This window comes from Callithrix jacchus, chromosome 16, assembly GCF_049354715.1.
Source record: "Callithrix jacchus isolate 240 chromosome 16, calJac240_pri, whole genome shotgun sequence".
Taxonomy (NCBI): Eukaryota; Metazoa; Chordata; class Mammalia; order Primates; family Cebidae; genus Callithrix; species Callithrix jacchus.
Window position 1 is genome coordinate 84,698,836 of NC_133517.1, and position 15,721 is coordinate 84,714,556.

The 15,721-nt window shown below is 33.4% G+C and overlaps 1 protein-coding gene across 11 annotated transcripts in view; it reads left to right on the forward strand.

Moving 5' to 3' along the window:
- The window catches only part of CSMD3 (CUB and Sushi multiple domains 3), a 1,279,316-nt gene that overhangs the window by 967,011 nt on the left and 296,584 nt on the right, over positions 1-15,721 (forward strand). For all 11 annotated transcript variants that reach the window (XM_002759280.8, XM_017965625.4, XM_035276379.3 and 8 more), the window contains 2 exons: positions 5,518-5,709; positions 15,502-15,640. In XM_002759280.8, coding sequence (XP_002759326.1) covers positions 5,518-5,709; positions 15,502-15,640 — 331 coding nt within the window. The remainder of the gene's footprint in view (positions 1-5,517; positions 5,710-15,501; positions 15,641-15,721) is intronic.

Below are 15,721 nucleotides of genomic sequence, written 5' to 3' on the forward strand. Positions count from 1 at the left end.
GTCCAATGTGCTAGTGATGTAGAGGAGATGAAAAATATTTGGGAATGAAGCCCTTAACCGTGTTTAATATCAGCAACACAGGAACTAGGGTTAGCTTTTTATAGAACAAGGGCAACTTCTCCATTTTAAAAGACGAGGAAACACGATATTGTTGTAAACACCAGTAGGATGATAGATTTGATGGTGTTAAGGAGAGTACTTCTATCTTACTGCTTTACTCTTTCAAAAAATTATAAAGAAATAAAATGAAATAAGAAATGAGGAAGAGAAAGAATGAAAAAGCACTTGGAATGGAAATGTTGTTGGTATTGTAGTTACTTTAAAAATATTATTTGGCATATATTTGGCATATATATAGCTAAACTTGGATATGTATATGAATAAATTTTATTTATATTATTATTAGTAGCCACAGATATAACCTTGCATCTTTGTTTTCTACTTTTCTTTATAGTAAAAATGCAGGCAGCAAGATATTTTTATTGTTTTATTTTATTTTATTGTTTTATTTTATTTTTATTGTTTTATTTTATTTTATAAAGGGATACAAATAGTTCAATATTTCTTGCCTTTCCATTTCAACTCAGGTCTGATTTTTTTAGTTAGTTCTTTCTTTCATCAATAAACAGCTGTCAGAGTTCCACTGGTAGGATATGGCTTTGTGTTATTTCTAGTAATGGGATAGGTTTGTGCTGAGACAACACACTGTAGTGATTAAGAGTCCTGCTGTTTGAGTTTAAATTCTAGCTCTAAGACATGCACTTACCATCTCTGAGGCTCATTTTATCTATTTAAAAATAGGGATGACAATATCACTTTGTAAGAATTCTGTGTTTTAGCTTAAGAGTGTAAACTATGCTACTAGTTAAGGGTTTTGCCCACTATAAACTCTAAATAGAGATAGTAGTCATTGCTATTATTATTTTATTGGTCTTTATTCTAAGTGAATTGCCTTTTATAAGTTTCTCTCTTTTTTTTTTTTGAGAGAGTCTCGCTCTGTCACCCAGACTGTAGTTCAGTGGTATGATCTTGGCTCACTGCAACCTCTGCCTCCCTAGTTAAAGCAATTCCTCTGCCTCAGCCTCCAGAGTAGCTGGGATTACAGGCACACGCCACCATGCCCAGCTAATGTTTTTGTATTTTTAGTAGAGATGGGGTTTCACCATGTTGGCCAGACAGGTCTCAAACTCCTGACCTCAGGCGATCGACTCACGTGGGCCTCCCAAAGTGCTGGGGTTATAGGCATGAACTACCACACTGGCCATAGATTTTTGTTTCTTAGATAGTCTTTATTTAATTTGACATATAACAATGGAACACTATTAATAAGGCTATAATGTTGATATCTGTGCAAATATTCTTTAAGAAATTAATACATTTAAGCTGTCATAAATAAGTAGGTTTTTGAACTACTTTAGTCAAAATAATAGGTAGATGGTTGCTCGTCTGATTTTAAAATGACACTTAAATATTAATAGCATGTTTCAGAGACTTCCATTTAAATGATCATATCATTGAGTTTTATGCTCTATGCAACACTTTAGCACATTTTATTACAAAGGTTCTATCACTTTTATTTAAGAAATGTTCCTTGGATAGCTCTTATACCTGCATTTGTACTTTAACTGTCCCTAAGAAATTATATGATGTTGGGAAAGCATCTTAGCCTTTTTAAGCCTCAATTTTCTCAATGGAAAAATATGGGTAATAATAGTACTCAGACTTCCTGCAAATAGAGATGTAGCTTATAGCTTGGCATTTTAAATGTAGAAAGTGCTCAATAAGTATTACATATTAGCATTATTAGCTGTTCATATATACTTCTATTTATGCACTCTTTCTGTGTGACTATTACTATTTCTACTGAATGATAAGCTAATTTTAGGGGTGCAATCTACACTTGTATAACAGTCTAGCCACTTGATAAATCCTAGACTAACCAAAAATGTAAATGGCCAGCCCTTTTGAGGTGAAGAAAATAAGAAAGGGAAGTCATCTTTTATTGACAGTTTCATGGGATTTTACAAGTCAAACACAAATTATATTTGGATGTTGTGACATATAAGCCTATTATTCACTTTCCACAATATTCCTTTTATGATATTACTGGTGAGACAAAAAGGTCGTTAAGTCCCTTTATCTTTGTTGGAATTTCTGCTTACTTTGCATATTTATGTTAGGCAAAAGGAGGCATGAATGGCAGACTTAAAATCTAATAAAACGAAGATATGGATATTCATTTCACCAAATAAATTTGAGACAATTTAAAATAAAGACATTTAGTAAATGGGTGAATTACCCATGTTAAATACATTGGTAGTCAGTATACTATTTTCTGATTTATATGTTTTAACTTTTACATATTTAAAATAGTTGATAAATTAAAATACTTAATTGCCAAACAAGTCCTCATTCTATAGAAACATTCTATATATTGTTCCAGAACAGGAGAGGATAAAGATGATCAAACTTCTACTTAAAAATTTATATAACAACAACAATAAAAAAAATTCAAATAAGTTTAATAATTAGAAGTACATATAAAATAAAATTATTAAACTATTTTAAAATATGTGATCAATAAAATTATTTAAATATTATATAATTGCTTTTTAAATTATTCTAATTATGTAAGATTATCTGACTTCTAATTTGAAGATATATATAGCATATCTCCTTAAATGGTTATTTTCCTAAATGACTATAGTTTCTACTTAATACATATGAAAAATGATTGATGCTAAAATTATTATAATTTTGCATACCTACAACGAAGAGTAGAAACAGTATGAAAACCAAACTTTGAATAATAAAAAAAACGATAATAGCATTTACAGCAAGTAATTGTTTCTGTCTGTATTTAACTAATTGCTTTCAGAACTCAAGTAATACCAAGAGGAAAAAACTTTCTTTAGTCTTTCATTAAACCCCATAATTCTTTCTTGTGATACAAAATCTTACTCCTAATTTGTTTATTAAGTGAGAGAAAAAAGAAATTGAGAGATTTACCCCTTGAAGGGGTAAACCCCTTGAGGGTTTTACCTCTTGAAGGAGAAACTCCTTCAAGTCAACTAAGCCCAAAGACAAATGTTTATTCTCACATATTATATATTAGCTGTCATACCAAAACCATATTTTAGCTACTGCACTCCACTTTAAATCTTTCGGCCTGGTAATTCTGACAGCAGTGTAAAACAGTTTTTTCCTGTCATACTCAGCTGAAACACAATCATATTGAATACTTTCATTTCAATATGTTTTTCTAATGTCATTACACAAACGTTTTTATTTTTGAGAGTGTACATTTTAAGTTGAAAGCTTTCTGTAAACAGAGTTCAGGACATTTGAAATCTCAAACAAAACTAAAGTATTTTTCACAACCTTTTATATTATTCCTATTATTCAATTTGAAAGCTCTAATAGTTTTCACATTTATGTCACTTCTTTCTAATAAAAACATCCAGAATGTAAACCTTGTATATCAAACATCACTCTCCACTTATAAAATCAATCCATAGGTAATATGGTTTGGCTCTGTCTCACCACCCAAATCTCATCGCTAATTGTAATCCCCACATGTCAGGGGAGGGTCTTGGTGGGAGGTGACTGAATCATGAGAGCAGACTTCTCTCTTGCTCTTCTCATGATAGTGAGTGAGTTCTCTTGAGATCTGGTTGTTTGAAAGTGTGTGGCACATTCCCCTTCGCTCTCTCTCTCCTTCTCTGCCATGGTAAGATGTGCTTGCTTCCCCTTTGCCTTCTGCCATGACTGTAAGTTTCTCGAGGCCTCCTAGCCATGCTTCCTGCTAAGTCTGCAGAACTGTGAGTCAATTAGACCTCTCTTCTTCATAAATCACCCAGTCCCAGGTAGTTATTTATAGCAGTGTGAAAATAAACTAATACAATAGGTCAATTTTAGTTTTAGTGGAAACCATTCCAGAGCAAGTCAAGAACAATTTAATGACTAAGTCACACACACACACACACACACACACACACACACACACACACCATTTTAATAAAAGATCTCTATTCATAATGGAAAACTATAATTGCTCAGATTCTATGATGCATGATGCTCTGTTTAGTGCTCTGATGAGAAATATTGATGGATATTGCAAAACAAATTCACTTATAAATTTAGTGCAGTGGCACAGTCATGGCTTACTCCAGCCTTGACCTCCTAGGCTCAAGCTGTCCTCCCACCTTAGCCTCTCAAGTAGCTGGGACTGCAGGCATGCACCACCATGCCTGGCTAATTTTTTAATTTTTTGTAGAGACAGAGTCTCACTTAGTTTCCCAGGGCTGGTCTCAAACTCCTGAAATTAAGAAACCCTCCTGCCTTGATGTCCTAAAGGGCTGGGATTACAGATGTGAGCCACTACACTTCAAGAATATTATATAAAATAATTAAACAGTATATAATGTTTTGATATCATATCGTTCACACTCAGCAAAATTCCCTTGAAATTCATCTAATCATATATAGAAATCATTCCTTTTTATTGCTGAGTAATATTCCACAGCATGAATTTACCATTGTTTAAACATTTATCTGTTTTTTGTTTTGTTTTGTTTTGTTTTCTTTTTTTGAGATGGGGTTTCTCTATGTTGGTTAGTCTGGTCTTGAACTCCCGACCTCAGATGATCCACCCACCTTGGCCTCTCAAAGTGCTGGGATTACAGGTGTGAGCCACTGCACCAGGCCCAACCATTTAACTGTTGAATGGCATTTGGGTTGTTCTGAGTTATTAGTGATTATGAATAAAGTTGTTGTGAATATCTGTGTGTAGGCTTTCATGTGAATATAAGTTTTATGTTCTTTTGGATAAATACTCAAGAGTGCAATTTCGGAAGTGTGTGGTAAGTGCATGGTTTAGTTTTATAAGAAAATGCCATAATCCTATCCAGAGTGATTATAACACTTTGCATTCACACCAGCAATGCAAGAGTGATCCAGTTTTCTCCATAATCTTGTCAGCATTTGTTGTTACATATGTTTTTTAAAAAGCCAATTTGAAATGCATGTAGTAATATCTCATTGGGGTTTTTAATTTGCATTTCCCAATTAGTGATGTTGAATGTCTTTTCATGTGTTATCTAATATTTTTTTCATTGAAATGTCTTTTGCTCATTTTGTAACTGTATTGATTGTTAATTTAGTTCTTTTTAGAGCTTCGAGAGTTCTTTATATATTTTGGCTATAAGTCCTCTGTGGGTATGTTCCAAACAAATATATTCTCCCAGTACGAAGCTTTCTTCACATACTCTTCAGTGTCTTTCACAACACATTTAATAATGTTGAGTGAAACTAATATTTGACAACTAAAATGTTATACCACTTCTTTGAATAAATTAGCATATAAATTATTTTTAAAATAACAATAAAAGTATATATTGTATAGCATTTAAAAATTGACCCAACAATATTTAAAATTAATTTTCTAAAATACATGGATATAAGGAAATTGATTTTTGTAGTTATCAAAACTAAAATTTTGTCTCTGTCTTTTGATAGGTTCTGTTGCCACTGCATGTCGTGACCCAGGGGTCCCAATGAATGGGACTCGAAATGGGGATGGAAGGGAACCTGGGGACACTGTCGTTTTTCAATGTGACCCAGGATATGAACTTCAAGGAGAGGAAATAATAACCTGCATTCAGGTAGAAAATCGATACTTCTGGCAGCCCAGCCCACCAGTCTGTATAGGTATGAATTAAAGAACAATTAAAATTTTATGTGAACATAAAACAATGGCTAAAAACTGGTATTGATGTTTTAAGAACCATATTCTAGAATAGATTCTATATGAGAGTGTAAGATTTCAGAGGACTGTTAACCTCCTCAAAATGTACAAAATCGTAAAATGATTATCATTTTTCCATGGCATAAAGATTAACAATTTCATTAATTTTTCAATGATTCTAAGATTCTAAAACCGTTAATGAATCAAAGCTCTTGAAAAAGTCTATCACCCTTTATTTACTATGTAATTGTAGTTATCTATTGGTTTTAAATTGTAAAGAGTGGATTCAGACTCCATATTAAAATTGGTCATATTGATCTTGTCTCTAAAATGGTTATTTCATTTAAGAAAGAAAATATTATCAGGATCTGTGTCAGAATTTCCAAGCTTTGTCTTTCCATTTAATTAATGTAATCTGAAAGAATATCAGTTTTTATTTGGATGATCTAAGAAGTTGAAGCAGTCTGGATGATACTGCCAGCTATCTGTCTTTTGTCTCTATGCTCTGCTGTTGAATTTCCAAGTCAGGCTCTAGAAAATTAAAATACATATTATTATTGGGTCTGACAAAGAACTTAGAGGAATGTCCCACTTTTAGAATAAAAATAATTAGAAAATCTGCTATATAATTAAACTAGTTTAATCTTAAACTTTTTTGTTCTGTTCAAGTGCTTTAGTTTTTGTGTCATCTTGAATTTACAATACATTTTGAACAAACTATATTTTCTCTGCTGAAAATTTTATTTATTTACATATTCTCTCTCACTACACTGCAAGACTTGGGAGAAGATTCCATATCTTGTTCATCATTGTGTTTCTTATAGAATTTGGCACATGCAACTGTATTATGTTTTAGAGGGAGAATCTGATTTTTGTTCACTTATACCTAACTCATAAATTTCACAGTGATTTATTTTTGAAAGTCTCAAGGAAATAGGAAAAGAGTTTTAGTTCTTCAGTCAGAAGTGAAGAAGCACAAACATTCAATTATTCAGATTTATTTTACCCCATCTTGTAACTCCCCAAACAAAATTACAAAATCAAATTCATTAGTCTTTATCTGTATCTTAGGCACTGTTCTAAACAGTGGTAAATTAGCAACAAAATAAGACAGAAAAGTTCTCTGTTCCTATGAACTTACTTTCCAGTGAAATAAAAACTAAAAAAAAAAATGTTTTACATCACATTTTCTTTTTTTGTAAGTTGGATTTTAAAAACACTAAATGAATCAAACAAACATAAAAAGACCCAAACCATCAGGCAGTAGACAGACAGTTCTAGATCTCTGCTATAAAAAATAAGGCAGATGACAAAGAAAAACCTTATTAGAGACCCTTTTGTAAAGCATGAAATAATGGCATAGGTGAACAGTTCAGATTTAGCTGTATCTCCCATTGTACTTTTTCTATTCACACATATATTGTTGTTCATGTACCATTGCAAGATTCTAAATCAACAAACATCAATTAATTTACATTTACTAAAAGTGCACTCAGAAGATCAGGGAAAAATCTGTTAAATGTTTGCAAAGAAATAATGTTTCATTTTTGTTTCAAAATTCTCAAGTTCGTTTACTACTAAATTAACCTAAAAAGTTTCACTTAAATTAAAACTTCTCATTCTAATTAATTGGAATTTGACCGCATATCTCATGAAGAAAATATTTAAGTAAAGAGGAAATTATAAAACACCAAAATCTTACTGTAGAACTTCTTGCTTTATTGTGATGCTTACGTTTGACTAAAGGATGTTGCTTATTAGAATTACCAAAAGGGCTAACTTATGCAAGTTGTTTTTATATAGAATCTTAAAATATTAAATGGCTTATGCTAAAATCCAAAATGCAAAAGATGAAAATGTTCTGAGACCTGCTGTTTTAAATTTCTATTTAAGAATACAGGTTAAGTAGCAAGTCCTATTCTAGAAAAAGAAAAAGCTGAATACTAAATCTTACTTAAGTTAATCAGGTTGTGTGAAATTTTTGCATAAATAATGATACTTATTTTTGGTATAAAAGATAGCTTGAGGAGAAGATATAAATTGGAGCTTCTCTGAGGAAGAAAATAACCTTTAAAAAAAAGTCTGAAAAATTGCTAAGGCTGCAGAAAGCCTGACCTCTAAAACTGATAAGAAAGAACTTCATGATTGGAAATACCATGCTAAAGATTAAACTCTGAACTTCTTAGAACCTCCATAATTCTATGTCTCAGACCCCAGAGCATAAAACATTTTGCTTGCTTGCATGTAGAAACAGTCAGTCTTATAGCAAGTACCAAACAGAAGGATGTCATCTTCATGAGTGTTAATAGAATTCATTCCAATAAAATTGATGGTGTGAAAATTACTTTGACATTGCCAGCGGGAAAGTAGCAGCATTCAGTATGAAGGTATATAAGAAAGACATTAATGTGAGTGGGCTTTTCAGAAAGAAAGATGAAAAAAATAAAATTGAATGTGAGAAAAAAATTAAAAAGATTGTAAAATAGTTATCAATGGTTCATGCCCATGTAACTGCCTTAGAAAACACTACATTCAGAACAAACTATTAATGTTAGAATTATGTAAAAACTAACAGAAAACTTAGTTCATGAATCTCTGATTTACATTTTGAATGCTTTATGGTTAGATGGATAAAAATAGAGATGCGTATCTAAATGCGATTTAAAGTTGAGTATATTTAAAAGATAATTTTCTTTACTCACAAAGAGTTTGGGACTTACATACGTAAGATAATGTCTCTGCTTTTCTCCTTGGCTTTCATAGATTTCCAAAATCAACCACAACATTGAAATATTTTAAGAAATATTTGATAAATAATTCAAATAGATGCATACCTGTGTTCCCAACTACTCAGGAGGTTGAAATGGGAGGATTGCTTGAGCCCAGGATTTTGAGACCAGAGTGGGCAACATAGTGAGACCTTGTCTCAGAAGAGTAATAATAATGCAAATAATATAAAAAAAAGAATTTTAGAGGAATTTATATTAAATATCTGCATATCTTAAAATATATGTAATAAATTTTCTTAAATCTTTTGTGATAAAGGATATATATGTATAACATAGACACGTATGCATGCATCTCTATACAATTTCTAACAATAAAAAGGACCAACGTTCTTATAAAAAAACAAGGAAAATTGAAACAAACAAAATTACTCTCCTACCCTCTCCAAAATGACATGTAACTCAAGAGGAAAAAAAAAATCACAAAGAATATTTTGCTATCATTCTTGTCTTTTTTGCATATGTACATACACATAAGCATTACTAATTTTATTTCATGCACTTCTTGCACTCCACAGATATTACTTTTTTTTTTAAAACTATTGGAGATTTTTGGCAACACTGTGCCAAGCAAGTCCTAATAGGCTTTTTTCCAATGGCCTATGCTCATTTTATGTTTCTGTATTATAGTTTGGTAATTCACAATATTTCAGACTTTTTCAGTACTCTTTTATGTTTTATTGTGATCTGTGATCAGTGATCGCTGATGTTACTATTGTAATTGCTTTGGGGTGCCGCAAACAAATGCCCATGTAGGACAGTGAACTTAACCAATAAATGTGTGTGTCTTGAGTGCTCCCTTCACTCTCTCTCTTTCCTTGGCCCTACCTATTATCTGATAAATAATATTAAAATTAGACCAATGGTCTCTGAGCATTCAAGTGAAAGGAAGAGTTGCATATCTGTCACTCTCAAACAAAAGCTAGAAATGATTAAGCTTAGTGAGGAAGGCTGGTTGAAAGGACAGATAGGCTGATAACACCATATAGTTACCCAAGTTATGAATACAAAGGTAAAATTCTTGATGGAAATTGAAAATTGTACTCTGGTGAACACAGGAATGATAAAGAAAGCAAAACAGCCTTATTGCAGATAGGAAGCAAGTCAGTGGTCTGGCTAGAAGATCAAACTAGCCACAACATTCCCTTAAGGCAAAGCCTAATCCAAAGCAAGGCCCTAACTCTAATTTTATGAAGACTTAGAAAGGTGAAAAAGCTGCAGAAGAAAACTTTTAATATGGCATAGGTTGATTTATAAGGTTTAAAGAAAGGAGCTATCTCTATAACATTAAAGTGCATGGTGAAGCAGTAGGTACTGAAGGAGAAGCTGCAGTCAGTTGTCCAGATCTAGCCAAGATCATTGATGAAAGTAGCTACATTAAAAAAAAGTTTTCCATGTAGATGAAACAGCATTCTATTGTTATAGTCCCGTCTAGAACTTTCATTGCTACAGAGGAGAAATCAGTGCCTGGCTTCAAAGCTTCAAAGGACAGACTGACTCTCTTATAGGGGTTAATGCAGCTGGTGACTTTAAAATAAAACCAGTGCTCATTACCATTTTGAAAATCTTAGGCCCATTAAGAATTATACTGTATCTATTCTTCTAATGCTCTATAAATGGAGCAATTAAGCATGGATAGCAGCATGTCTATTTACACCATGGTTTACTGAATATTTTAAGCTCAGCATTGAGAACTACTGCTCAAGAAAACAGATTATTTTCAAACTATTACTGCTCATTGAAAATGTACCTGGTCATCCAAAAGCTCTAATGGAGATATGCAAAGAGATTAATGTTTTTTTATGCCAGTAACACAACATCTATTCTGCAGCCCATGGATCAGGGAGTAATTTTGACTTTTAAAGTGCCATTCTTTAAGAAACAAATTGTACAATACTATAGCTGACAAAGATAGTGATTTACCTGATGGATCCAGGCACAGTAAATTTAAAACCTTTTGGAAAGAATTTACCATTCTAGATGCCACTAAGAACATTTGTGATTCATGAGAGGCAGTAAAAATATCAGTATTATCAGGAGCTTGGCGAATTTGATTCCCATCCTCATGGATGACTGTGAAGTGATGTTTAAGACTTCAGTGGAAGAAGAAACTGCAGATATGGTAGAAACAGCAGGAGAGCTTGAATAGAAGTAGAGTCTGAATATGGGAATGGACTGCTACAATCTTGTGATATAACTTGAACAAAGGAGGAGTTGTTTCTTATGGATGAGAAAAGAAAATGATTTAGTTGCAGTGGAATCTATGTCTGGTAAAGACACTGTGAACATTGTTGATATGACAGCAAAGAACTTTGAATATTACATAACTTAGTTCATAAAAGCAGAGGCAGAATTTGGGAGGACTGTCTCCAAGAAGTTCTACTGTGGGTAAAATGCGATCAAACAGCATCACATGGTACAGAGAAATCTTTCATGAAAGGAAGAGTCCATTAACATGGCAGACTTCTTTATTATCTTACTTTAAGAAAATGCCACAGCTACCCCAGGCTTCAACAATCACTGCCCTGATCAGTTAGCAACGATCAACATCTAGACAAGACCCTCCACTAGCAAAAGGATTATGACTCACTGAAGACTCAGATGACCAGTAGCATTTTTTAGCAATAATGTATTTTTAATTAAGTTATGTACATTTTTAGACACAGTGCTATTGTACACTTAACAGACTACAGTATAGTGTAAACATAACTTTTATATGCACTTGGAAACCAAAAGAGTTTTGTGACTCACTTTATTGCTATATTTAGTTTATTGCGGGGGTGTGGAACTGAACCTGCAGTATCTCCAAGGTATGCTTACATTCACATTTGCTGTTGTACTTTTGTTTCATATTCACATGTTATTTTAGAGCCCAAAGGCAAAGTATGTTGCTGTTTTTATTAAAACACATAGCTACAAATTAGATTGTGCATTTATCCGTACAATCATCTTCACTATTTACACGATCAATATAAAGAGCCTCTAGCAATTCAACAAACATTATGAAATACGTAGTATGCACTGAATTCTAGATATAAAATAAAATGTAGACAGTATGTCTAGTTTACATATTAGCGATGAGTTTTGACACCTGAATGAAACATTTAAATAAAATACAGTAAGAGAAATAACTGAGATAGGCAGAGGTTACTATGGATACCAGAGGGGTGATATTTCATACTAGTAATGAATACTGATACCTGAATGGAATATTTAAATAAAATACAATAAGAGAAACGACATAGATGGGCAGAGGTTACTATGGATATCAGAATGGTTTAGAGGGCTGAAGTAGTACCCATTCTGGGGTCTACAGGAAAATTTCCTGGAGGCAGTGATGAATCTTAAAACATAAGTTATAGTTATATAAATGTAGAAAGGAAACAGACATTTCAGGAAAAAGAATTAAAATGAGCAAAGTCATGGAAGAACAAGGAAATATAAGCACTATGATAGCATTTGAATATAATTTATGTATATACAGTGTGGTTGATGAAACTGGAAAGGCTATAGGGCTCAGATCATGAAGGCTCTGTGGAAGTTGGGACATTATATTTTAGGCAATGTGAAACACCTGCAGAATTTTATGTATAGACTTAGTACGATTAGATATTTTCACTGGAAAAAATTAGGGAATAATTATTTTAAGTATCAATTGTAATAATTCAGGAAAGAGAGAAAAGTTAGACCTAATGGTTGTAGGCAAGAAAGGAAGGATAGGTTGAAAATAGCTACACAGTGGAGTCTTGGCAGGGCTTCTTGATGGATTGGATATAAAAATGCAGTGAGAAAAAGTGAAGACTCTTAGGCCTGTAGCTTGGGACTACAAGTGGATGGTACTGGTCATCTAACAATTTAGGAACCTCAGAGAAGAAGCAAGTTAGCTTTGAGGTTGAGTATTTAGGATATTCTACATTTGATGTGCCAATAGAGTACAGAGAGAAATATCCAGTAAACACTCTCATGTATGGTTTAGACTTCAGCAGGAGGAGACAGAAAAAGGTGTTATCAGTGGATAAAAATCATAAATTTCATATGGTCAGCAAGGAGAGATGTAACAGTAAAAATTAAGAGAACTAGGTAAGGAACTCAGGAGATCACAAAAATTCTAAGAAGAAGTAAAGGAAGAAGTGCATGATAATAAAACTGACGTCTGTATAAAGACACTAGAAGAAAATCCCAGAAACACTAGTTTCTAAGATGCCAGAAACTAGAAGTGTGAATTGAAGATAAAGATCAACAATTAAGAATGACCACAGATATGAAGAGAAAGATAAATGTGGCAAAGTCTTTATTATTTTTATAAATGCAGAAGTCAAGTATAAGCTAAGAAGTATTTGTATTGGGAGCAAGGTGGCTAAAAGAGATGGCAGTGGTTGAGAAAAGAATGAGAGGTAGAAAGGACCACATAAAGACATCTAGGCACAGTGGCTCACATCTGTAATCACAGCACTTTGGAAGGCTGAGGTGAGTCCATCTCTTGAGCTCAGGAGTTCAAGACCAGCCTGGGCAACATAGTGAAACTCTGTGTCTCCAAAAATACAAAGATATTAACTGGGTGTGGTAGCGCATGTCTGTAGTCACAATTACTGCGGAGGCTGAAGTGGGAGGATCACCTGAGCCTGAGAGGTCAGAGCTGCAGTGAGCTGGGATGGTGCCACTGCACTCCAGCCTTGGCCACAGACTGAGATCCTGTATCATAAAAAAAGACATATCTAATCTAGACTCTCTAAGTAGTAGAAAGATTATTGTGTCTCCCCAAGCATAATTTAAAATAAAAATAACTTTAAACCTTAAGACAACTTTTCTCATGATGAATACCTTGGCACTTTTCTTTGAGAAACAACGTAAGAAACATTTTTCTGCTTTGGTTTTCTGCTTTGCCAGTCTTGTTAGTCATCTTAATCTGTCTCAGGTACATACAGCACAGGGTGCAGAAAGAGACAATGATAGTAGATATCCCCTTCAAAAATCTTAGTTATGCCAAATTAGAAAAAAAAAGCAGAACTTGGTAAGAAGAGACTGATTCAAATAGGATTATTGCAAAGGGAGGGGCAGGGAAGGGATAATTGCAACAGAGAATACAAAATTTGTAATATCTGCACCTATCTCAGGAGTTAGACAAAAAGTGTTTGTTTTTTTTTTTTTTTCTTTTTTAAAGAGGGCTAAACAAAGCTAGAGAGAACCAGGTGTGAAGTCAGAGGAAAGGGCAGCCTGATAGAATATATCAGAGAATATTGTACTCTAAGTCTAGCCTGTTCTCTGGAAATATCCTGTGCTGTCTTAAAGCTGACGTGGGACACAGTTCAGGAGCCTAGAAGAAGGCGGGAAATATAATCAAAGTTTGATTCACAAGCATTTTATTTAGATTAATCAGTGATCCAAGCAGTTCAGCTAGAAGCAAAGAATGGGAACTGGCAGGGTCTGTGTCTTGCCATAAAAAAGACGGCTTATCTAAGTCATGATAAATGAGCCTTATCTAAATCATACGAAGCACGATGTTTCCTTACAGTAAGCCATTTTTCTGTTTAAAAAAAATAAATAAAAGTAAGTAGGCCATAGGGTACTTTGTTTTATTTTTAAGATGAAAGAAACCTGAGCCTGTTTGTGGATGAAGTGGAGGAAACCTGAACAGTAAGGGAGATAAATAATTGAACAAGTGGTTTGGATAAGGGAGAGGGATTATGTGACCAGGTTGAGGGTGGTATCTTGGTTAAAAGCGACTCTATCTTGGGATTGTAAAGAGAAATATTCAGGAGGCATTTAAGCTTGGAGATGGAGGACTGCAGAACATTGAAGCAGTTTATGTCTAATCATTTGATAATGTGCCACAAAAATATACAAGCAATAGGAAAGTAGTAGTGAATGTATTAAGTCAGAGCAACTAGATATTCTCAATATAGTAGGAGCTGAGAGAATTTTCTGAGTGACTGATGCACTAAGGCAAGAGTAGCAGAGGGGCATGGAGGAAGGCAGTAACAGACAACAGACAATGGGAAAATTACCAAACTGTAGTGATGATATTGCACATCTCAACTCATGCAAAGAACAGAAATGCTGAAATGTTGCCAGAATGAAAATTCTTCCCCTTACAAAACCAGTTTTATGCGGTCCAAAAAATTTCATTTCCTTTATAACTGAATGCTCATATTTATCTCAGAAAACTACAATTTTAAAAACCAGGTGAGAGAAGAATGCTGATGTACTGATTATGTGTAGGAGACATCACGAGAATGTGAAAATCCTAATCTTAATGTCTCTCACGTGCGTGTATTTGTATTTCCCACTCTCCTACCCCACCACAGAATATCTCCATATCTTTCATCATTTTTTGTTCTGTGTAACATATAATTTCTTGAACATAAACTCTGTTTCACAAACTTCAACAGTAATCCCCTAAAGAATCTATTCACTGAGTTTCACTGACAATTTTTTGAAGCTCTCCATCGAAGTGTTATGCAAATCTTTGCTTGAAACTGCAATAACTACTAAATACATAAAAGGTGACAGGAAAGACATGAAAATAAGCTGTATATCTCATATCTTATTATTCCATTTATTATTAGAGGTTTTGTTTTGCTTGCTTTGTTTTGTTTCTAATTTTTAATATTCTGATTTTTTCCTGGTACCCAGAGGAAAATCATCTTTACCACTTTTTTCAATGTTTTCCTTTTGACATGGAACAAAATAATAATAGAAAGAGAAAGAAGTATATACGCATTCTTTTTGGTCTCTTGATGCCAGTAAAGCAGCTAAATTTTATGTATCCATGTATGTTTGCATGCATGTATTTAATAATATAATGGCTTTCTTGAAACATAATGCTGTATTCAAGCATCAGGTACTATGAAAGTCAGTTCTGTACACAGCTTAATAAACCCTTTTGCAGAAGTGATTTCAGAAATATTGATAGCCAATAAATTGTATTAATGTTTAAAGAGATTTTTTTTGTTGTCGTTTAAATTAAAGCACCCTGTGGAGGCAATTTAACAGGATCTTCAGGCTTTATTCTCTCGCCAAACTTCCCTCATCCATATCCACATAGCAGGGACTGTGACTGGACTATAACTGTCAATGCGGACTATGTTATCTCCCTGGCGTTCATCAGGTGAGTTCTTACATATTGCCACATTAAAAATGTATATATACTTTTGGCTATTTTGCTTTAGCATTTGCATTAGACAATTTT